At 41.8% G+C, this 25933-nt stretch overlaps 1 protein-coding gene across 8 annotated transcripts in view; it reads right to left on the reverse strand.

The window, feature by feature from the left end:
- Positions 1-25933, reverse strand: part of gigyf2 (GRB10 interacting GYF protein 2) — a 78715-nt gene that overhangs the window by 51122 nt on the left and 1660 nt on the right. For 3 of the 8 annotated variants that reach the window (XM_084327450.1, XM_084327445.1, XM_084327447.1), the window contains 16 exons: positions 25227-25278; positions 24790-24991; positions 24513-24608; positions 23249-23357; positions 20589-20697; positions 20213-20280; positions 20076-20117; positions 19789-19899; positions 12991-13041; positions 7074-7288; positions 6180-6303; positions 5081-5320; positions 3432-3607; positions 2742-2973; positions 2229-2395; positions 1623-1717 (listed from right to left, as the gene is read on the reverse strand). In XM_084327450.1, the coding sequence (XP_084183576.1) occupies positions 1623-1717; positions 2229-2395; positions 2742-2973; positions 3432-3607; positions 5081-5320; positions 6180-6303; positions 7074-7288; positions 12991-13041; positions 19789-19899; positions 20076-20117; positions 20213-20280; positions 20589-20697; positions 23249-23357; positions 24513-24608; positions 24790-24991; positions 25227-25264 (2075 nt within the window). In that variant the 5' untranslated portion in view covers positions 25265-25278. The remainder of the gene's footprint in view (positions 1-1622; positions 1718-2228; positions 2396-2741; positions 2974-3431; positions 3608-5080; positions 5321-6179; positions 6304-7073; positions 7289-12990; positions 13042-19788; positions 19900-20075; positions 20118-20212; positions 20281-20588; positions 20698-23248; positions 23358-24512; positions 24609-24789; positions 24992-25226; positions 25279-25933) is intronic. The other 5 variants (XM_084327452.1, XM_084327451.1, XM_084327448.1 and 2 more) reach the window with 3 other exon arrangements.

The raw sequence follows: 25933 nt of genomic DNA on the forward strand, positions 1-25933 counted from the left end.
GATCTCAAGAAGGTACTGAACGAGCTTAGTGGCAGTTCTTCATGTCTGGTCATTTTTAGCATGGTGTTATTCACTGTCAAAGATGCAAAGAAAAATCATAATTCATATTCTCGTTTCATCACAATTTAAGCAAGCCTAGTAATAGACACAATATTTCTGACACTGGGAATACATTCACTGAGGTCCATAGATGTCCCTAGATACCAAGAACATGCTAATTGACATTGTAGAAGTGGAGCAATATTCCATTTACTTAGGCATGTATGTTAGGCGGATTTTCAGAAAATAGGGCTCCGGGCTTAACACTTTCAGCGCCAGAGGTCGCTGTGGGCTGTGTGGTAAGAATGACAGCGCTTTAAAGAATAGGGATACATGGCGGTGTTTGCAGGGCTAAAACTATATTAAATATCATAGCTATGGATATAAAACTATTGCCCATTTGACATCGAGTATCCATTGTTCAATTTGTGAAAAAGAAAAAGAAAATTCATCCATACATTCCCGTTTTATACCGTGGTGAATATATGAGTATAGTTTTAGAGTAATTCTGTCTAATCCCAGGAAACGCCGCTATGCAGCGTTTAGTGCATTTCACTAGAAACCGCGGCGTTCCTCGCCTGTATCAACGATCAATCTGAAATCAACGCTATAGTATCGGTATTATGTTGCTTCGATCGTCACCAATGGAATACATTACACACACAGATAAGGATCGTGGGGAAGGGATTCTTCGATCAATGCAAGATTGATACCATATAGCCCTTACCTTGACTAGGATGTACTGCAAAAAGAATATTCCAATTATCTAATCGCCATTCCAAGTATTGATGTCGATCGTGTTGCCAACATAATCCACCAAAGAACATGAACCGGGAGTGCTTGATTATCCTCAATCCATGTGTTATAACCGCTCGCCATGCCCTACTAGGAAAACCCGGACCGGACTTCTTAGATCGACACAGCCCAAGCCAGAGGGTTTCAAAGGATATGCAATACCGGCCGCAAGGCGGCGGTATTGGACGTTTGCGATCTCAGACTCATTCCCAATGATAACACAGGCTCCCTCGATAGATTATGAATGGGAATATCTAATAAAAGAAATAACGATAGAAAACCCGACTTTTCTCGGGTTTGGCGCCCAACGCATGGCGAGTTAACCCGGGATATCTCGGGTCTGGCCCCGAATGTGTTAAGAGGTTAACACTTAAAAACATTGCTAAACAAACGTAGTGCTGAAAATATACACTGCTGTTTTGATAGGGGTTAGGGTCTTTACTCTTGGCTACATTTGAAAAAGAAACAACATCACTTAATTACGGACTGTATTGATCCATTTGTGACATGAAATAAATCTCGGCCCGGTACCGATCGGGCTTAAGAGGTTAAAAAAAACTACACAGATTTACAATCAGTCCATCATCACTTCAAACCATGTTTTATCCCAGCCTATTAAACTCTTGGAGCACAAACTGTGCCATTATGGATAAACAGGAGATATGAAAGCCCCAAACCCCCTGTTAAAACACAATGTTACTTTCCATTATGGACAAACAAGAGATAAGGAAGTTGGTATTGTAGTAGACGTGGACTATGGCTGACGGGGATGGAAGGGGCTGACATACCTAAGGAGGTACTGGTACTGAAGCTGCTGTAACTGGTAGAGGTTGAGGGCAGTCAGCTCCTGCTGCCTCTTCAGCCTCTCTTGATCACCATCCGCCTACACATGGAGACAAGAGTCACAATCGGACATATAAAAACTCTGTCCGAGGGAAGCAACACTTGTGATTTGAGGATCAACAAGAAAAGAGGGAAGGGTTTGAGATAAATTCAACCTAGTCTGACGTAGTTGCGAGATGACAGACACACACACACGTTACTGGTAGAATGGAGTGACGTTGCCACCTGGAGATCACAACTGGTATATTGACTTAAGATCTAGAATCCCCATTTGCCTTCATGGTGAATGAGTCCATTCAGGAGAACTAGTAAAAGGCAATTGAGCAGCAACAACACTCCTATTTCTAAGAACTGTATAAAAACAAGGACACAGCAATGTCATAGATGCAAAGCACTGTCACATGGTGTTAACTGGTCTTACACAAAAAGCCATACCAATGAGCAGCCACTAGGGGCAAAGTGGCTGTGACTGAAGGAGTGAGTGAGTGAGTGACATTGCTGGACTATGAGGTGCATTTCATATCTAAAAAGCCTTGGTCTGGAAATGGCACCTGTAGAGGTGGGGGTGCAGGACCAGGGGTGAAGGGGACCCTCCCCCAAATCTTGATGATGTCTCCCAGGGGCTGAAAGACCTCGTCACAGCCCCTCTTGACCAGCAGGGTCATAGTGAAGTAACCAGCCTGGAACCACTCTGTCATCTCCTGGTTACTAAATGGACCTGAGGGAGAATGAAGGGTAGACATGGGGATGAGGGAGTTGCATTGGACCGGGAGGTTTTCCATGTGTTCATGCCATATAATGTTACGTAATAATTTTGGCAACCGTTTTCTAGTCATTACATCAGGGTTAGTGCCGGTCCATTTACTATGACTTTTGTCAATTCAAAATATGAAAGAGAAATTGCTATTTAGTAAAAGAACATTCATTCTCAATTATTTAACAGTTTGGATAACCCCAAGCCAAGCGCATCAATATAGAAAAACCCTCTTCCTGAATTCATTGACTGGAAAGTGAGCCGAGCCCAACCATGGTGTGTAGAGATTCTCACTTCCTCCAAGCCATACCTTGTATTTCCCCCTGGGGATCCTTGTAAAACCACTTGAGAGCAGCCTCGTGGGTAAGAGGCAGGCCCGCAGCCTTGGGTTTCTCCGAGCTATTAGCTGCCAGCCTTTCGTCATCCACTGCACCATCCTGCAGATATGCTACCATCTTCTCTGCTTCCTGTACAGTGAAGGGTTCCAGGAGTGAGCGGATCGATGAGTAAGTCATCGCGTAATTCACTGAACTCATCATACTCTGTGTACAAAACATTAGCAACATATTCCTAGTCAGTGTTTCACCCACCATAGGCATCATTGGGCGCCCCACTCACTTGACAGGAGGGGACGCCCACTAATCAGAACCACCCGTCTGCAGTCATTTGCATTGAAGCTCCACGAAAATATCATACCACTTTTTAATGAAGAATAACTCCAAAGATATTCTTAAACCACCCAGATTGTCATTTTCACCTAGTCACTGCATTTTACATGAAAAGTACAAATGTTTATACAGTAACACAGTAGTTTTACATTTACATTGTAAGGAAGAACAGAATAACAAGCATTCAACCTTTGCTTTTGTCATGAAAAGGGTGTTGCTAATGTTTTACGGTGTACAACCATGTTCACATTTTAAAAAGCCAGTAGCATGCAATAGATGTCACTGAAACAGGGAAACTGACTTTGACACAAAGCCACTGTATTCTAACTGACCTGCTCGAAGTGTTTGAGTCCCTCATCTTCATCCGTGTGGTGTGGCATGATGGTGGGCCTGCCGATGGGAGCCATCATGCAAGGGCTGGGGAAGGGCAAAGGGTTGGGCATCGCCCCGTGCACTTCCAGGGGTTTCTTCTGCTGGAGCTGAATGGTTGGCGACGGGGCAGCGACTTCTGCATGGGACGGGACAATGAGACGGGACAATTACGCAGAGGTACATGCCTCTGCCATCAATTTTCTTCTTTGTAGCTTTGATGAAGGTCATACAGACCAAAATCTCAGCAACAAATATGAAAATCGCATGGGTCTGAATCTCGTTTTCATGGGCTTTATTTACTCCCTGCACATTTGCAGAGTATAGCCGGATGAAAAGTAGACACTCGAGAACCAGAAGGCAGAGGTTTCAAGTTTCTTTAATAGTTGTCATACAGAAGTACAGAATACTTTTATACAAAATGCTTCTTACTGTTACGCTCCAGAGACTGTGCTAGACAAGATAAGTATCAAATAACATAGTATAGCATGTAAATTAGAAGTAGAAAATGAGGTCACAATGTTCAGTATAGACATATGTACAATGTTCGATGCAGAATAGACGTAACTGAGTTACCATATAATATACAATATACTATGCAGTGTACTAATATACAATACTATATAGTGCAAAGCAGAAATGGGATGAGGTACAATTTAGGTACAATTTACAGTAAGGTGTACGGGTTGTAGTGCAAATCCTTTATCAATAAATATAAAGTGTGGGGAGTGGGTGCTACAGTGTGTTTGTTTAAAGTGAGTGTGTGCATGTGGATGTGTGTGCTATGTGCGTTTGATGGTTGTTGTGTAGTGTTCATTGTTCGTTGAGCTTTCATTGTTCGTTGAGCAGCCTGATGGCCTGGGGATAGAAGCTTCTTCTGAGTCTTTCTGTGCTCGCCTTGAGACTCCGGTATCGCTTGCCTGACCGCAGCAGTTCAAAGAGGCAGTTGTTCTGGTGGCTGGAGTCCTTAATGATTCTCTTAGCCTTGCCCCTGCACCGCTTGTTGTAAATGTTCTGGAGGGTGGGGAGCCCCCCTCCAATTGTGCGTTCGGCTGAACGTGTCACTCTTTGTAGTCTGCTTCGGTCTTGTGCAGTGCTATTCCCAAACCAGGAGGTGATGTTGCCAGTCAGGATGCTCTCTATTGTACATGAGTAGAAGTTCTTAAGGATCTTCTGACTGACTTGGAACTTCCTTAGGCGCCTGAGGAAGTAGAGGCGTTGTCGTGCCTTCTTCACAACACTGTCAATGTGTGTGGTCCATGTCAAGTCCTCGGATATGTGGGCTCCGAGGTACTTAAAGCTGTTCACTCTCTCAACCGGTGCCCCGTCGATGCTGAGGGGGCTGTAGTCCTTGACCCCCGACCTCCTGAAGTCCACAATCATCTCCTTTGTTTTGCGGACGTTCAGGGAGAGGCTGTTTTCCTGGCACCATCCCGCCAGGACCTTGACCTCTTCCAGGTAGGCCCTCTTGTCGTTTGCAGAGATCAGGCCCACCACTACTGTGTCGTCAGCAAATTTGATGATTGTGTTGCTACTCCGCTGAGCCACACAGTCGTTGAGGAGATTAAAAAAAATACACGAATACATAAATACAGTATATCTCATAGCCCACCTGTGAGAGTGGTGGTGATGTGGGTTTTGGGTAGGGAATCCAGCATGCTGGTGGATAGGGGGACATGCAGGGGGGCTTTGCTGGGCTCTGGTCGTGGCTCTGGGGGAGGTCGTCTCTCAGTCCTTTCCACTAGTCTCTCTGGCTCTTCTGCTCTGCTGGGAGGCAGTGTCTGGGCAGAGGGCTGGGGCTCTGGGGCTGGGGAGAGAGCAGGAGGAGCTTCGTCCTCCACTCTAGCCAGCTCTGGAAATCCAAAACAATTGTTTGATTGGGAAGAAGATATGCAACACTGATCGTCTGCCTCAAGGGCCTATGTTAAAACTAGAGCTGGGCCGTTAACGTGCTGCGTTAACGCGATACTAGTATCGCGCGATAATATAATTAACGCATTAATCTAAAAAAAATATATATATATATTTACCCAGGGTAGGTTCGCTGAGCACAGATGCTCTTTTTCAGGAACGCCCTGCTTCACATTCACACAGTTCCATTCACACCTGGGAGCTGCCCAGTACAACCACAGTTGACACCATTGGCCACTGAGCAACTCCACTGGAGCAGTTGATTCAAGCCATGTCACATAGTTCAAGTTTGAAATGATTCTTTCTGTTTTGCTCCTGAGAGTGTGCTAGATACTGTACTGTACTGGTAATATTATTTATTTGTGTTAAAACAACTTATTAAACACAAGTACATCTTATTGAACATTATTTTGATATTTCATTACCAATTATCATAGCAAAACAGCTTTTTCAAACAGTCTGTAATGCATTTTGGAAACGGGAGATGGGCTCATGGTGTAATGGGCCACCTGGCCTGAGAAACATAAGGAGGAAAGAAAAAGTAAGGACTTACTTCTGGTCATTATTTGGGTAGAACACACATATTTTGAATGTTTTTTTTAGCCATTTTAATCTAGATTAAATCCAGGATTGCAGATAGATTAATCTAGATTAAAAAAAAGTATCTATGCCCACCTCTAGTTAAAACCATAACGCGTGCAATTCCTCATCACCGGCCAAAAGATAAACCTTTTCCCATGAATCACAATATTTCCTTCATAGTCCGAAAAATAGTATGGAAATAGTCCCATGTGCCTCACCCTCCTCTCTGTCCATCTCTGGTTCTGTCTCTTTGGTCTCCTCCTCCTCCAGGCCCTCCTCACACTCCTCTAAGGGTCTGAAGTCCAGCTCTGCCTCCTCCATGATGGGCTCCTTGGAGGATTTCTGAAAGCAGGAGGAAGGGTACAGCAATTAGTTAGTTACTGTCACACATATATTTTGACATGTTTATTAGTTCAACTGGACCTGGAATTGAACACCTACAGCCAAATGCTGGTAAACTTTGGTTGTGGCCGGTACATTTGTCTTTTCTACAAGCCACTTTGTCAAGTAAATAACCCTCATATTTAAGATATGTATAATAATAATAATAATTTAGGACCTGCTCAGAGGTCATCAATCGGCACACATGCGATTCGTATCTGCGATTAACCCATCCCGTCGTCCTTCCCCCCCAAGGGCAGCCGGGAGCAGACAGGCGTCAACGTGAGCCGCGCCAGGGGACCAATCCAAGTGCTCCTGTCCGTCTTCGTCAAGGACGCCACAGCGTTAGCGATCTATTGTTGTGCATGTTTTTCCATTGGGTTTATCTTATCGGGGGGGAAACCCTTGCGAGCACGGGGAGAACATGCAAACTCCACACAGAAAGGCCTGGGAGATACCCCACCTGGGTAACTGGCATCATGGAAACCTGGTCCCCAAGCTGGAATCGAACCCTGGACCTTCTTGCTGTGAGGCGACAGTGTTAACCACTACACCACCGTGCCGCTCTATACTGTATTGGACAGATGACATGGTGAAATCCTGATTTCTGGTATCTACCAGCTACTGTTAAGTTTATTCCCTGCCCTGGTTGTATCTCAGCACTAGTTGTCATAGCAGCAAGCTGATAATGTGGCCGATACATAATTCATCACATATGCCCTCATCATCACCTTGAGTGAGAGGAAGGCCCCCGATGAGTCGAAGGTCCCCGTCTCCTGCTCTGCGTCGTCCAGACACCACTCTGGCAAGCTGTCCCTGGAGTCGTCCTCTAGGCTACCACTGCCTGACCGCGGCCGCCGGTAGCCACGCTCATCCTCTCTGGCGTCGAAAGGGAAGCGGCGACGCTGGTCCGGTTGTTCCCGCCACCCTGCCGAGCGTGGTGTATCTGTGGGGGAGGAGAGCACTTAATAAACTCATAAGGTATAGCACACCTTATCGATGTTGTCTTCAGGCTGTGTTGTTAGTAGGGATGGGTATCGTTAGGATTTTATCGATACTACTACTCTTATCGATACTGCTTAACGGTTCGGTACTTTATCGATACTCTTATCGGTTCTTTTTGGTTCTTTTTTTGCAAGAAAAAAAGACAATTAATTAAGAACAGAATCAACATTGCTTTATTATTTATAAATACAACTTTATAAATAAGTATTATAAATAAATATAATTTCTTCAGCAACAGCAATGTTCTTTTATATAACTTTATAAATAAATATAATAAATTAATATAATTTCTTCAGCAACAGCAGCAACAATGTTTTAAATGTGTCTGACTCTGAATTATAGACTTTTTATAATAAACAACAAATGCAAAAGGCTAACAGAACTGTGACACTCGTTCACCCTATCCTCTGTCATCCTTCCTCTAGCAGCTGCTAGGGAGAAAGGACTTTGGGTGGTGGAGGGAGGTAGAGGAGGAGGATGTGTGGTGGCCCTGGGCTCACTGGCCTGGGACATAGTGGCTGACGCCTCAGCTTGACGATCTATAAAAAGTTTAGATTGTAGTATTTGTAGCTAAACAATTGTTTTGTTTATTAGCCTATTTGTAATAATTCGTTATTAGCCTAGGCAACTCCGTATCTTGGCTTACGGTTACGGCTGCAGTGGATGCAGATGGAACACTGCGCGCAAGGCAGTCGAATACGCGCATTTCTGCACACTAATATCATGTTTTGCCAACAGATGTTTTGATAAATTGATTTGCTCGTATTGCCACCCTTACTGGCAAATGTTTTGTTGCACTTGTGGCAACGTGCATTGTCGGCATTGACCCTTGTAAAGTATATCCATACTTTAGAACGCTTCGCTCTATCCGCCATGATCACGACTCAGTGCATGCAGAGCTGCTGTCTGTGTGCAGAGCGCTATAGCACGGGGCGTCGGGGACACTTTCATTAAGGAGTACCCGTATGTAGGACCCGTATGTCTATGTGTAGCACTAGCGAGCGACTCGCGAGGAGACTCGCTGGCTGCGGCTCGCTTCTCGTGCAGAGACAGAGAGAGGATCGTTCGCAACTTTTAAATAATAATAATAATAATAATAATAATTTCTCTAGAGTATCGATAGCAGTACCGAGGACGTCAGAGCTTATAAATACTCCGGTATTTTCTAATATAGAACCGGTTCCCGTTTAAAACCGGGGTCCGGGGGGCATCCCTAGTTGTTAGACAGGGATTAAAGGGGGGGGAAAAAGACAACCCGTATCAGGGTCTGACAGCACTACAATTACAATTTAATATAAAAAATATCATAACAGGGGCGGCTGGGTGGCGCAGCGGACATTGGGCTCGTCACCAACGCAAGAGACACCGGTATCGAACCCGGCTGTCAGCGTTACCTCCGGCTTGGGCCGGCCGTCATACTGACTCAATTGGCAGAGTCAGCGGGAGGAGAGTCGATGGGTGGTAGTCTGGTCGTTGTAAACAGCGACTTCTACAGGTCTGTCAGGGCGCCTGCACAGCAAAGACAGGAAAATGGCGGGGGCAGTGTGAGCCTCCTACACGTTACTCCTCACCAATGCGAGTCGGCGCTGGCAGGTGAAAAGATGTGACTGGCTGCCTCCACATGTATCGGAGGGGACATGTGATGGGCTTCTATCCTCCCTACGACCGGCCAGTGGGGGGCACATGCGAGCAACGATCAGGGGAGGGGAGGGAGAATTGGCACGAGAGGTAAATTGGGATGGGGAGAAAAATCACAGAAAAAGGAGAAAAAGTTGATGAAAAAATATATATATAACGTCACGGTGACCAAGTGCGTCCACATTTTTATAGGATTCTATCACATTTTCATAACAATAGCGAATATTACTTACCCTGCGCCGTTTTCATTGGGGTTTCTTACAAATTAACAAAGTTGTGTTTGTCCTTTATATGCGGATAACATTCAAATCTTAAATTGTACCATTATGTTCCCGTTTTAGACAACAAACATAATGCTAATGACTTTTGCACTTTTGTTAAGATAATTAGTTTACCATTCGTGGTCACTGTACTGACGTCGCATTAATAGTTTACCGCTGTTCAGATGGCATCAAAGAATAGACACGTCCCAGTGACCTGTGACCTGTGCTAACGCTCTTGGGAAATGTATTGTTGTAGTTTTCAACATGTTCACCTTTTAATTTTAAACTAATGCTGCCATCTACCGACAACAGAAAGTGTTGTGTAGCGTCACCTTGAGAGGCACTTCCGTAAACGCCGTCGGCCAAAAGACATTCTAGAGATTCCCACTTTTTACTGGGAATGGGGCGTGGCCGTATTTGGTCCCAGACAATAAGAGTGGCTGCGATTGGTCTACGTTCCGTTATATCATAACAGGCTGAGTCTCACCCGTTGCGCTAACCCTTCGATTAGCTTTGTGGTCCAGGCATAAATGTGTCCATAAATTCATTTAGTTAGATCCAACACTGTCTGAATGTATCTTGCGGTTATTATATATGTCCAACGACGAACTATTAGCGTAATCCTGTCTCTCGAGTCGCTGTGTCCATTATTGTTCGTCAATATCAGTCCGCGCACCCCACACCAATGACTCTGCTTGGCGCGGCCACGGTAGAAAAAGATTCCCCTTTTCATCATATTTGAAGCCCCTGATTGGCTCAATTTAGTTGCAATCTGTATGCATCTACAAATCATATTATACCAGCAGAGAGCGAGAGAGAGAGCGAGAGCGAGAGGAGAGCGAGAGAAGGCTCCTCAACTTATGGTCTAAATAGTGATGGCTGTATCTTAGCAGCATTGTTCTGCAAACAATTTGGCTGGCTAACTTTAGCTAACGTTAGTGCCAGATTAAACTGAATATATATATGTATCGTTTGATATACCTTGTATATTATTTATATATATACACGGAATATCCCTTTACCTGCGTACAGACCAGAGTAATATTCGCTCTCCTATTGGACAGTGCCCCCAGGCTCCAGGCAGTCTCGCACTCAGACAGGTGCAGTGGGCGAGTTTGGGGCATGTCAGAACATGCCTTTGGCAGTGTAGTGATTCAGGACCAAAGTGACCAGGTTGGGACTAGATATTCACTTACGTATAAATACGGCGCAGGTGTAAAGCAGCATTTTTCGTTCATTACTAGTAATACCTTCACCATGAGTCAACGTGCAGTGAAGTGAGCAACCTTGCATCTAAATAGAGCATTGAGAACCGCGTGCGAATAGAAAGTTAAAGTGTCAGAGTTTAGTGAAGTAACGTCAAGTTCGACCTAGTTTAATGTGAAGTATAGTGCACAGGAGAATCGGCGTCGGCGATTGCAGAACCATTCCTGGTTGGATTATATTGCTTCGGGACCGTGACCACCGGAGAAGAGCACCGTTGATTTCCACTATCATTTGGGATTTAACCTCGTGAGGATTACCACTCGGACCTGCCTCTTGGAAGGGGCTGGTTAGCTGTCATCAATGCTGTCGAGCATCTTGGATTACAACTATTGCTTTTGCTGCTGATCGATTGGATTTACAAGGACTGGCTTCTGCACGTGAACCCCCTTTATTCCTCATTGAATCAGACTGAGTATCCGAGCATTCCTCTACCCTCCAGGCTTTACACCCCCGGAGGGAACCCATTGTCTCCAGTTGGTACCGACCACCCTATATAATTGCTATACCACAGGTGGCGTCAGCTTAGACCCATCATAGTATTCCTACTATTCTCATTGACTTATGCTCTTGACTGACTTTACGTATGTTCTTCGCCATACAAGCGCGAGACTAATTCTCAATCTGTAACCTAACGTTGCTTAATAATAATAAATAACCCTCCAATATAATTTATGTGTCAATGCCGTATTCTTGTGTGGGTGTTCACCATATATATTCATGTACTGTATGGCCAGTAATTAAAGTACATAACTAGTAGTGGTTTAATATATCACAATCTTTAATACAGTCAGGGTTTTGTAACCCCTCAGTTACAGTTAGCATCCAGGCTTTACAAGCATAACTTACTGAAAGTGAAAGCCGACACCTATATAAACATGCGGAACTAACGTTATAACAAGAACATAATAAACGTACTCGCACATCCAAGCAAAGTCCTGTAGGGTCTTGATTTCTTCGCTATTGTGTGTGCATTACGGAAGAGTATCCTCATTTAAGTAAGTAACGTTAAGTGAAGTAAGCGGTGCGCACATCTCATGCTACAGTACGAATGGACATGGACACGCGCGCGGACACACGTCGCGTATAGAAGTGACTGCAGACAACAGAAGCGATTTATTTTATGAACATTCAGAAAGTTGGCTCCCAATTTTTTTTTTACACGCCAGGGTGGCGAGTAGCCTCCGTAATTTATCTGCCAAAGAGTAAATGTAGACGCCATTGGCACCGGGTGCTTATTTTGTTCCCTGTATACCAGGTAGCGAATTGACGGAAAATCCGTCACGACTCCGAATCAAATTGATGGAAACCCGTCTCAAGACGGAGCGCTTTAATCCCTGTGTTATAGAGAAAGGAACTCCAACTCATATAAGACATAGCATTATGTAAGTAGTCTTCAGGTTGTTACATTATTATTAGGGGTGGGGCAAAAAAAACGATACAGCGATATATCGTCGAACTTCCTCTTGCGACACATTATCGTTACACTGGCGCCATGTATCGATATTTAACCTCTTAAGCCCAAGCGGTTCGGTAAGAGATTGATATCACGTCATAAATCCATCAATACAGAACATATTGATTAATGTTGCATTTCTTTTTCAAATGTAGCAAAGAGTAAAGACCATAACCCTGTCAACAGTCAAAGTGTATATTTTCAGCACTACGTTTGTTACCAATGATTTTAAGTGTTATTAGTGAAATATGAGTTTATAGAAATCTCGAGTCGGAAAAAGGCGGCGCGAGGACTTGGCACAACCTAACTTGAGTGTAGTCTTTTGAAAGAAGAGACCCAGGGCTTTCAAATTTCAAGAAACTACACTTCCCAGCTCACACCAGCCCCTGTCAATCATCTGACTTCTAGCGTGAACCTTTGTCCGCTCTTTATTTTCAGGATCATATTTCACGGGTGGAACAAACCTGAACGTTATTGCCATAAAATAGAACGCAGTTAGTTTCTCTACCTTTTTGTGAACGTCTAGCAAAAAAAACATGTTGCAATCTGATAAAAGTTTCAAGTTTCTTTAATAGTTGTCATACAGAAGTACAGAATACTTTCATACAAAATGCTTCTTACTGTTACGCTCCAGAGACTGTGCTAGACAAGATAGTATCAAATAACATAGTATAGCATGTAATTTAGAAGTAGAAAATGAGGTCACAGTGTTCAGTATAGACATATGTACAATGTTCGATGCAGAATAGACGTAACTGAGTTACCATATAATATACAATACTATGCAGTGTACTAATGTACAGTACTATATAGTGCAAAGCAGAAATGGGATGAGGTACAATTTAGGTACAATTTACAGTAAGGTGTACGAGTTGTAGTGCAATCCTTCATCAATAAATATAAAGTGTGGGGAGTGGGTGCTACAGTGTGTTTGTTTAAAGTGGGTGTGTGCTATAAAGTGTGTGGAGTGGGTGCTACAGTGTGGGAGAGCAATTTACATTATAAAAAAGTAACTGTACTTACAGTAGATTTCATTCACGGTTTTTGCTGCCCTGTCAGGGGCACCTGGTGGTACTAAATCCAGATGATCAAAGATGAAAAAAAGAAGAAAATTATTCAAGCCTAGTAACAGACAATATTCCTGACACTGGGAATACATTTCCTGAGATCCATAGATGTCGCTAGATACCAAGAACATGCAAATGGACCTTGGAGAAGTGGAGCAATCTTCCATTTACTTAGGTATGTATTTTTAAGCACATTTTCTGAAAATATGGCTAGGGCTTAACCTCTTTTGCGGGGCCGGACCGCAAATGAGATCACGTCATAAATCAATCTCTCCAGACTGTCTGACAATTCTTTTTTTTTTGTCAAACTTATTAAAGTATAAACATAACCATGTCACAACAGCAGTTATAATGTATATCATATATCAATACGTTAGTTTACCAATAGGTTAAAGTGTTATTAGTGCGATTTTAGTATTAGTTTTTCTATTGTTTTGATCGTGAAAGTCCGCCATTATGAAAAATTTACATCAGTAATTGTAGTTTCTTTTGACACCATTTTGACGAGGACAACCAGAGCTTTCAATGAGCGTTGGAACTTTTCAGAAATACACTTCCCAGAGGTCTCTAGGTCAAAAAAAGCAAATGAGTTCTGTATGCATTTTTTTATATATCTCTCATTACTCGGGATAATATACCACAAAACTGACCATTATTGGCATATATTGGAGCGCAGTTAGTTTGTCTCCACTATTTTTTGCATCTACCGTACTTTTCGTACTATAAGCCGAGGCTTTTCCCCCCATTTTTCGACCCTGCGGCTTATATAACGGTGCGGCTTATATGTGACTTGACGTGACCAAACCCGAAAATGTAAAAATCTAAATATTGCTTTTTTGACTGCATTGAAATGTTATTTATCGGTTCCCTTATTTGCTAAACTTAATACAACTTGTAAATGAGTTACCGTAATTCCTCTAATAGTAACCCCGGCTTGTATTTGTTTCAACTGTAGCGGATACCAGGCTTGTATTAGGAGGAGGCATGTATAAGAGAGAGGCCTATATTTATAATTTTCAAACCGATCATAATGAATAAATCAACATTTTGTGTCAGTTTGAACCCAGTAAAATGTACTGGGTTAATTTATTGAAACCAAGTACTGTATGAAATACGGTAGTAAACAGTGCAATTACAGGTGGTCAAAAAAAGTGAAATAAAGTAAAATAGTGCAATCACAATACTGGTATAATAATAATAATAATAATAATAATAATAATAATAATAATAATAATAATAATAATAATAATAATAATAATAATAATAATAATAATAACTTCGTTTTATACAATTCTGAGGTAGGCTTACTACTCTCTTGGTAAACATTAACACCATACCATTATATGGTATTTACTGCACAGCCAGGCCAGCATATAACAACAATAACAAAATATACCCGGCTTGTATTAGGAGGCCGGCTTATAATTGCTTAGCTCAACAGCGCACCCGGTCATTAATAGAGACCGGTTTTTAATTGAATACCGGTTACTATTAGAGGAATTACGGTAATTCTTGTTATTTGTCAGACAGTATTGTGTCCCAATGCTAATTACATATGGTAATTAAACATTAAAACACCTGCGGCTTATAGTCCAGTGCGGCTTATATATGTACACATCATTCAATTTAGCTGCTGCGGCTTATAGTAAGGTGCGGCTTATAGTGCGAAAAGTACGGTAGTAACAATCAGATTTAAAATCAGTTTCAAAATGGCGGTAGTCTGGCAAAAATAAGAAAGCTACTGTACATACAGTAGATTTCATTATCTGTTCTTATGCACGTCTGGTGATACTAAATCCAAATTGAACTGGGGCATTTGAAAGATAAGATTTGGCACAATCCATAAATGTGCGAATTGGCTATAATAAGGTCATTTATAAGCCTGCTATTCTATATTCTATAATAATATTTCAAGAATATTACAAAGAACATGCAAATGGCCCTTGTAGAAGTGGAGCAATATTCCATTTACTTAGCGGATTTTCAGAAAATAGGGCTCCGGGCTTAACACATTCAGCGCCAGAGGTGGCTGTGGGCCGTATGGCTGTGTGTGCCAGCGCTTTAATGAATGGGGATACATGCCGGTGTTTGCAGTGCCAAAACTATATTAAATATTATAGCTATGGATCCAGGGAACAAAATAAGCACCCGCCAAACGCCAATGCCGTGTAGATTTCCTCTTTGGCTGGTAAATTACAGAGGCTACTCAGCCACTCTGGCATGTAAAATAATTGGGAGTCATATGAGCATATTACGAGTATTATATCAGGGCTATACACTGCGAGCATTTCACTCGCATTTGCCTCTAAAAATATATTTGTGCGAACCGGAAAAATAATTTAGGAGCACAGTGTGCAAGTAAATCGTCTTGCATAGTGGGCGTATCAACAACTGCGCAATTGTCATTTCATAATAGAGACGGAGCAGCGTGGATCAGCTCTGTAACAACTCATCTCGAGTCTGCTTCTATGTGCAACAAAAACTCCACAAGCAGCGGTTCCAATAGGGCTGGGCGATATGGCCAAAAACGTTATCGCGATAAAATTATTTTCATATAACTCGATATCGATAATTATCGTCGATATAATGCTGCGAATGTCTCGAGTTGATGTCGTCATCAGTCCGCACACGTTAGCAGTTAGCCAGAGCAAGCAGTGTATCCCATGACAATGTACTAAATATCCCTAAAATACTCTGTTCCGCCCCAATACATTGCAACGACGTCCACCGTATACCACACAGTACTATAACCGTGGCATCAGAATTCACACCACACACCAACTCGGCACGTAAACTATAAAATAGCGCAGTGCAAGCTAATTATCCTAGCCAGCGAAACTATAAAATAGCGCCGTGCAAGCTAATTATCCTAGCCAGCCATGTTTCCAATGTACTAAATATCCCTAAAATACTCTGTTCCGCCCCAATACATTGCAACGACGTCCACTGTATACCCCACACTACTATAACCGTGGCATCAGAATTCACGCCACACCAACTCGGCACGTAAACTATAAAATAGCGCCGTGCAAGCTAATTATCCTAGCCAGCCTTGTTTACTACCTCTCTACCCAGAGGTGCAGCGCGGGTCTCCTTCGCTCTCGGCCATCTCCTTCACTGATTGGTTGTTAGTGCGTGTGCTCATATCCAAGCTTGGAAAATCGATATATCGAAACTTTGCGACCACGTTTCATGTTTATTTCGAGGAAATAATTTATCGCGATAGTTATCGTTATCGTTTTATCGCCCAGCCCTAGGTTCCAACATGCTTTGCATCCTCGCCAGTCCTGTATACCCACATCGCTCTAAAAAACAATAACTACTGTAATGTTATCTGCTAACTGAGTACTCCAACTAAGCTAACCTGCTAACGCTAACTAATGCTAACGCCAATCACTGGGGACGCTCAGAGGCATAGTGAGGGAAGGGAGGGCTGAGAATCTCTATCTCTCTCGAGGGGCTGGAGCCACACCGCGCTCAGGTTTTATGGTTCTCGTTAGGGATGCACCGAATAGGAAATTCTTGGCCGAAACAGATACCGAAAATAGGAAACAGTTGGACGAAAACCGAATGCCGAAAATGATTCATAGAATAGATTTTTTTTTACCAATGTTGTTCAGCTACCCGATTATGGAAAAATATGATTATGGCAAAACTTAACTTAAATAATAAATAATCACTATTATGGGTCCATAAAACATTTATTCAGCACTTCTGAATGCATACAGTACATTAATTCCAAGTAAAGTGCATTTTCTTTTCTCTGTAGAATAACTACAACAAAGTGCATTCAGAACAAAGCCAATGTGCTTTAAAACTGCATAAAGATCTGCACACATGAGAGGGAGAATAGCTTATAGCGATATGGCAGTTTTTTTACACATCTGTATTGGTCCGATATCAAGATAGGGCCGATATGGGCTGATATAAAATTAAAAATTAAAAAAATCATTTCTTTTTGTTTTGTTTTGGCCTTAAAGTTTCAAAATATCAGTCATTTCTGAAAATAAGTTACAAAAGTAAAAAGAAAAATAAATAAAAAATGCGTTTTGGAAAATAGCTCTTTATTTGATTATCATAAAAAGGTGTTTTCTATACAGAGATATCGACATCGGTAAATATCGGTATCGGCCAGAACAGCAATATTAATATCGGTTATCGGTATCGGCCACAATTTTCACATCGGTGCATCACTACAAAAAACAGATAATTTTCATCCATACATTCGCGTTTTATACCGTGGTGAATATGAGTATAGTTTTAGAGTAATTCTGTGTAATCCCAGGAAACGCCGCTAAACAGCGTTTAGTGCATGTCACTAGAAACCGTGCCATTCCTCGCTTGGATCAACAATCAATCTGAAATGTCTTCCCCCCCGCTCTGTCTCCCGTTCTTCCTCTCTCTCGCTCTACCGGACTGCCCGGTAGTACAAACAAATAAAAATCTACAAAAAACATTTTTTTTAAAAATAAATCTGAAATCAACACTATATTATCTGTATTATGTTTCATCATGCATGCGTGAAAGGGTGGGGTGGGGGTAGGGCGATTCTTGCTAAAATGTGTCACGATTTTTCTCTCTAAGAATTGATATCACGATTCTCTCACGATTCTTATTTTTTCAATAAAATCTTTTAAAAAGTAAAGTAAAAAAAATTATTATAATAAGTTTTAATACAGATTTTTTTTTTAATAAAAAGAAAATCGTCATAACTTAGAAATGAGATTGCATAGGTCTATGAATCGAGATTGCGATTTTTTTTCGATTAATTGCCCAGCCCTAGGTGGGGAGTTTCTATGCTTCGATAGTCACCAACGGCATACGTTGTGGAGTAACGTTACATAACACTACAGGATCACAACGAAGGCATGCTCAGATCAACGCAAGATCCATATAGCACTTGCCTTGACTAGGATGTACTGCAAAAAGAACATTCCAATTATCTGATCGCCATTCCAACTATTGATGTAGATCGTGTTGCCAACATAATCCACCAAAGTACATGAAATCGACGGTGGTTGATTCTCCCCAATTATAAACATTACTACTGCCCGACTAGGAAAACCTGGACCGGACTTTTTAGATTGACGTACAAGCTGAGCCAGAGATTCCAAGGATGTGCAATACCGGCTGCAAGGCATTAGGTGGCGGTATTGGACGTTTGCGATCTCAGACCCATTCCCAATGATAATATCAGGCTGCCTCCATGGATTATGAATGGAAATAGCGAATAAAAGAAATAACGACCAAAACCCGACTTTTCTCGGGTTTGGGGCTCAAGCAATGGCGAGTTAACCCGACTTATCTCGGGTCTGGCGTCCAATGTGTTAAGAACGTTTGTTTGACAATCCCATTTTACTGCAACAAAAACTGAAAACGTTATCCGATTAGATAAAACAAGATGTATATATTTTTTTTATTGCTGGTAACAAAGTTATCTATTGGAGACATAATTTATAATAATCAAGTCAGTGTGTTAAAGAGGCACTATGCGGGGGAGCTCCCGTAGCTCACCGCGTATCTCGGCGCTATTTCAGCGTCGGGGACAACCGTGCTCGTCACGGATCTGGGGTACACGAGTTCGACTACCGGACTCGCCGTATTTTCTCAGTGTCTTCCCCTGATCTATATCCCATTCAACCTGTTTCTGTCGGTCATGCTTGACCAGAAAAAGCGATAAACGCTAAAAAATGAAGTTTAAAAAAAAAAGGCACTATGCAATTTGTTGTACATTGTTTCATGTACAATTGGCCAGTTTGTGATGCACACTAAAGAATCTGATTTCTGAAGCATTCATGTGAATTGTGTGAATAAACATAATTCCTTCTTGGGCGGCTACGTGGCGTAGTGGGCAAGGCGCTCGGCATGAATGCGGAGACGCTGGGCTCGCCTGTTCAAGCCCAGCCCCAGCGCTCCACATTGCTTTCAGTTTAGCTGGTCGTTCATACTAATACACATTGGCCGTATTAGGGGGTGGGAAACTGATGGGTGGCGATCAGGGGGTTGTGGACAGCGACTCCTACAGGTCGGTTGGTGCGCCTGCGCAGTAGAATCAGGAAGTGTCGGGGGCAGCGTGAGCCTCCCACGCGTTACTCCTCGCCACTGAGAGATCGAGCTGCGCAGGTGAAAAGATGCGACTGCTGTTACCTCAAGTACCGGAGGGGACTTGTGCTATGTATGACTTAGTCCACATTGCAGCCGGCTTGTGGGAGGCAAGAAACAGCGTTCGTGACAGGGGAGGGTTGAATTGGATGATACGAAATTGGGATGGGAGAAAATATAGAAAAATGGGAGAAAAAGTAGATAAAAAAAAAACAAAAAAAACATAATTCCTTCTTTTTGCCTTTTTATGGGTATTGTTTCTTCTTCAGTTACATAGATAACGTGGTGTATCATTATCGAGGGCCAAATTTGTCACAGTATCGTTACGTGAATTACTTGTATCGTCCCAACCCTACACATTATCTATGTTGTCGTCAGGCTGTGTTGTTATTGTGACATGAGCTGGATTGTGACATGGATTACAAATAATGGCTAATTTTGTTCCTGAACTCCACTTTGCGTTTAGCGACAGTGGTGCTTTTGATAAGATACTTATCAGGAGAAAGTTCTCTCTATCTCTCTCTAAAAACACTGTGCACAAGACAATGTGGTCACAGTGGGATCAATACAGAGCACACCTGAACTTGGGGGGCACCACCGGTCACCATCTCGCTTTGAGCCCACCAGGCGCCAGCCCGCTCATAATACTCACCGGCCAGAACGCCCTGATCGTCGCGAGAGGTGCGCCAGTTCTCACTCTCTGAGCGTGTGAAGTCATGCTTCCTCGGCACACCTGTTACAACCTCTTCATAGTTAGGTCGGACTGAATAGAACAAAAGGGTGGAGAAGAGGCGAAGCAGATTCCATTATTATTAAGACAGGCGAGATGCTCCCAGTACAAGCAGCATTGCCTCTACTGGCTCAAAAGTCTATCAAAAAAACAAATTTATACCTTACTCCCTCTAGGCAAGTAACAAAATAAATGAAGGGCAGACTTACTGTGATTCAACTGGAAATGGGCTGCAGCAACATCCGACAGAACTAAAAAGAGACGAGAGAGAAAGCATGTAAGACAGTCTATTTGCCAATGAGTACATTATGTATTGATTATTTGAGCAGCCAATTTCAGCACCAACCTGGGTCTTTTCGACCAGGCTTTTCAAACCTTCTATCCCCCCTGGAGGGCAGAAATTCCATTAAATGACTAAAAAACAAAACATACATATCGTTAAGAACATGCCAAAAGCACAACAATAAAGCCACGCAAGGAGACTAATATTAGATGTCATCTAGAACAATTTGTTCTAATTTACCTACCTCAAACCACGCCCTCTTTTTTTGATCCTCCAATCACAACTGTTGTTTTCCTCTGCAACAGTTGTGATTGGAGAATAAAGAAGGGGTGAGGTTTGAGGTAGCTCAATTTCATAAATTTTTTTGGGCAAAGTCATTTTCCTATTTGTGATTTCAAAGACAAGGTCATTGATGCAACATTAACAGGTATTTTAGTACCTCTCCTCCCAGCTCTGAGAACGGTGCATTTCCCTCCCTCCACGGCCAAAGCCTCCTTCCACCTCATCAAAACTTCTTTGGTAAAACCCTCCGTCTCCTCTACCCCGACCTGAAAAACAGTTCAACACATACAAAGCTATAAGAAAGAAAAAATTATATATATATATATATATATATATATATATATATATATAAATATTTTTTATTTTTGTGTCTTACATACAGATGTATGCCCAGCCCATATGGGCTTACAAGACACAAACAATAAGTATAGTATACTTAACAATAAGTATATAGACCAAGATGGCCACAAAAAAAGAACAAAAGAAAACATAACAAGCTGTAAACAATGTACTTCAAAGAAACAAGAGGAATTCATATACAATTATATAGGATATAATGTGATTTGTCTCAAGTGCCATGCTTTCTCCAAAAATCCTGCAAAACTGAAAATCTCCTCCACAAAAAACCAACTCAACATACAACTCGCAGACTGCCAAAACAAATCCGGATTTACAAATGTAACTTTCTCAAATAAAACCCTCCTCAAGTCGGTGTACAAGGGGCAGTGAAAAACAAAACATCCTCCACCACTCCCAGATCACAGAGAACACACAACCGCTCCTCCTCAGGTGTACCTTGGAATCTACCCACTTCCACAGCCAATGGCAGTGGAATATATAAATATATATACTGTATACATACAGCATCTGAAGTTAAAATAATTTGGGGTAGCATGGCCTGGACACATGGTTTGAGGAAGCATCTGCCAACTTAACACTATACTGACACAACACAGTGCTAATGTTACACCCCTTCCCTTCAGCTGCCAGGAGATGGTTCAGATTCTATAGGCATCTCAGCTGTCTATAGTAGCAGCAGCTCTCTCTCTTCCATTAACTGTATTGACAGAAGAACTTCATAGGTGATAGTATGTCATATTAGGGCTGAAATATTTTTGGGGAGAGGGTCATATTGCAATTATGATAGATTATGATATTATAAATTATATTTTGTGTTTCCTAAATTTCCTTTTCATTGAAAAAAGTATTAAAATGATTTTTGTGAGAGCCAGTAGCAAACAAAAATGTTAACTCTGGGAAATGGTTTGTAGGCCAGGGCTTCTCTGCAACGCCACAATAGTTAATTTAGAATGGAACACTCAGGGCTTGACATTAACTTTTTGTAAACATTAACACTTTGAGTGCCAGCGACGTGTTGTCGTCTTTTCATGCCCCCCGTTGAGTGCCGACGACGCGAATTGTCGTTTGATTTTTTTATTAGCGATCTGAATTAATATTTCATCAACCGAGTCTCCCGTTGGTACAGCAGCCCCTCTAGGAGCTCAGATGGGAAAATACCGCCCCCTATCGTCTATCCCTGTGTAACTGCAGGCCATTCGATTAGACTGGTGGATCTGTGGGGGGAGCCAACTGGCTCCATTAAGCTGGCGAGGGATCTGATGAACATGGAAGTGATCGCGAGTTAGAAAGCAGCCTGGAATATATATTTACAGCAGCCAATAATCAATCAATAAACGCGATCGATATTTGGAATGGCATCAGGAATTGGAATAATCTTTTTGGAGAACATCTGATCTAAGGTAAGGAGTCTATGTTACCAGTTTTAGGATAATCAGAGCTGTATTCACTGAGATAACAGCGTGTCCCGTATGTGTATGTGTGTGTGTGTGTGTGTGATGTTGAGGAAATGAGGTAATCGATTTCTCAGCTCGCTTCTATAGCGTGCATAAGTACACATATACTATCAATAATCTAGCGTTTATTTGAAAACTATTCATAAATAGGCCGAAATGACAACATGTCTAGTGTATTCGAGAATATTCCAATAAATGCCGTTTATGAGGGAATCTTTCTATTTTCCGGAAATTTGAGAAAACGATAGCTTTTCGAAATGCTATAAAAAGGATATGAACCGATTAAAAAACAATCCATTTCGACAATGTTGACTGCAAACAAGTCATTGATAAGCGATGGGCAGATTAGACACATAGCCATAATTTAAAACATAGATTATGCGTTTTTAACGCTATCATTGAAGTGGATGATGGCACTCAAGGACATTAATCAACGTTATGGCCGGCACTGAAAGTGTTAACGTACTGCAAGGTGTTCCATAGCACAGCTGCCCTAATTGAAAAGGCAGTCGGTACACAAAGTTCAGCCAAACAGTCCACTCTAGTGGAGGCTCTTGTTGACCTTGTGCCAGTATTGCAAGTTGTTACAAACTGTTTGAGTGGCGGTGGGACAAGGCAGTGGAAGATCTGGTATCTTGTGTTTTATCAGTTACCTTTAGTGTTTGTTTATATAGATCATGGATTGGTTGCATTGCTGTATTACTTGCCTGAGACCAAGTTGTGACAAGGAGTCAGTTTTACGTCTGAGAGAAAAACATACTACCAGTGGATACATCAACGTCAGGCAAGAAAGTACAATATTTTTTCCATTGCTACCGTAAGTAAGGATGCAGCTTCATGTTTGGACTTAGCGTGTACATAGATGTCATCTGCATACATCTGCAGATTAAACTATAAATCCACCATAATGGAAATTCCACTGGCAGCTGTTTATCTTAGAAATGAGATTGGAAAGGGCAAAGAGTAGGCCTAGTTAGATGGATTTTTCTAATAAGGCTCTTACCTCGACCCCTTGAGGTACTTCGGCCTCTCGGTGCCCCTACCACTGGGCCACCTCCTCTTCCCATCAGCCGAAGCACAGCTGCACTGTTTACAGACATGGAAAAATTTCTCTGCAAATAAACAGGAGGGCAGGGGGAACAGGGGAACCAAACAACCACATATTTTAGTTTGTATCCATTCGCTGTATTGGGGGTAATAAACAAAAAGTAGTGTGTTCCCAGAGAGAATACATGTGTTTAGGCATATTGTGAAAGGGAAAACCAGTGGCCAATAGGGGTGTAACAATACACAGAAGCCACGGTTCGGTACGTACCTCGGTATTGGGGTCACGGTTCAGTACGAGTTCGGTACAACAGGCAAAAAATATTTTTTATTATTATTATATATTTATAATAATTATTATAATAATTATTATTAAATAGAATAATATTCTATAGGCTTGCCGTGGTAGTCAGTGATACTGGTGTCATTCTGTGTTCAGGCATCCACTGAGTAAATTAATTGCCTACTGTCCCCTTAACAATTTATGCAACAACTTAGTTTCAGTTTCACTTGTAGAGGATTTAACTTCAGGTGAAGCAGACTGAAGAAGACTAGAGAACAGATGACATGTTACACAACAATGGCAGGGGATTTATCAATATTTTGGATTAAACACCATAGCAGCTCAACTGGAGAGGAGCTCAGATGATCAGTCCGAAAAGTATGTAGTGCTTTTTTTCCCTTCTCCGATAAGCTGTGAGAAAGTCTGCAGGAGAAAGTTAGTGTGTGTGTTCTCGTGTGTGTCTTTCCATTGGTTACCATTATTGGGCGAACAAGAAAACTAAAGAAAACTGTAAAATTGTAATGACCCTGCTGTGTTACAATTACAAACATATAATTCATTCATGGTTTTGTTTTAGGGACATTAAAGGCTGTAGTAAACGGGAGGGGAGGCGGGGAGAGCCGAGTGTCAGCATGCATTGTCATCGTGCCTAAGCTTCAACGTTTTATTAATCATCTACATTTGGCAATACAAGCTTAATATTCAACGTTAAAGATCAATGTAAGCCAGTGTAAAGTAAAGATATTGAGCATAGATTTGTAAAATGTGCAACCCTAGTTTCACCTAGTGTTATGAGACGTATTCTTCATATGGCTGCGCGTAGCGCACCGTGACGCACGTACCGTAAATTCGTGGGACGAATACGCGTACCGTTACACCCCTAGTGGCCAAGGATTCATAAATGCCTTCCTAATAAAGTATTTTATAAAAGCAATCCTACCTGTTCTTCCTCTGTAAAAGACACTAGTGCCAGTGGTAGCAAAGGCTCCTCTTGTAAGATGGGCAAAAACTCCTTATCATGTAGGTCTGTAGGGATCTAGGGAGAAGAAAAACAATCACACCCTTAACAAGAAAATGCAAAAAACCTTGAAAGAATACATCTCTTTAAACCCAATATAAATAATATAGATCTAAATTTGGCAATAACTTTATTAGTGTGCAATTCATGTAGTTTGTAAAGCTGCAACATGTTTCACAATGTTCCATGTTACACTCACCTTGTTGTCCTTTACATAAAGTGCTAGCATTTCTTCTCTCCCGTAACGGAAGTCTGCAAGTTTATACGTTGGCAATACAGGTGAGAGGGGTGGGGATTGGGAGGCAACAATATTGTTGCTCCCACCGCTGGCGCCACCACCACCGCCTCCTCCGCCGCCACCACCACTGCCACCACCTCCACCCCCAGACAGGGCCCGGAGCCTGGAGAGAAAGAAAAGGTAGAGAAGGGGGAAGGGACAGAAGAGGGAGAAAGGTAGAGAGAAGGAGGGGGATTGTATAGCTGAGATGGCAATTTGCATGTTTCAACATGTGCAGAAAAGCTGTATTAGGATCCATTAGAAAACCAGCTCAACAACCCATATATAAGAGTTATCCAATTCATACAGATGGAATCATTTTAAACCGACAATGTATACTCATAAGAATTGTCACCAACCATTCTGGTCCAAAGTTGAGCGTCTGGGTTTCGGCCATTCTTCCTTGAAAATCTACAGGGATCAAAAGGAAAAAGGTTATTACGTAATAATGAATGTCACATACTACATAGTATGCCTTTATTGGTATAGTAATGTGGTGCTTCTATGAGGAAAAATGTCACAAAGAAAATGTATGTATCCTTATTTTCACATTTATTTGTAACTAGGCTAGATAGTCTATGTGTTCTCTGTTCTGTCATGTAGCAGCTGAGTGTCAGCTAAATACATACTACTGCACCACATGTTGTAGTTTTACATGACACATTTCACATTTTCCCCTCTTCAGAACTGCACACTTTTTCCAGACTTTGATTTCTTGACATGGGTTTTAAGATGTTGGTGGGCTATGATGACTAGGCAACATGACATTCTAGGCCATATCACAGTAATTTCTCTTTTTAAAGTACTTTGAATGTCTTCTGGGGAAAAGGAAAAAAAGGCTCCGTTTGATTTAATTACTGCAATTAAAATAACTCAAGGGGTTCCTTCATGATTCTTGTCTAATTTAAATTATTTCTGTGGTACTGCCTAGTTTTGGAATGAATACAGACTGTTTGGTATTAATACAAGAGTAAAAATATAGGTATTATGTATAATTGTGTATATGTTATGCAATTTGATTTAGCAACTTCACAGATGTGGCTGTTGGCATCACAGCCCATCCCAC

This window comes from Notolepis coatsorum (assembly GCF_963971535.1).
Source record: "Notolepis coatsorum genome assembly, chromosome: 13".
Taxonomy (NCBI): Eukaryota; Metazoa; Chordata; class Actinopteri; order Aulopiformes; family Paralepididae; genus Notolepis; species Notolepis coatsorum.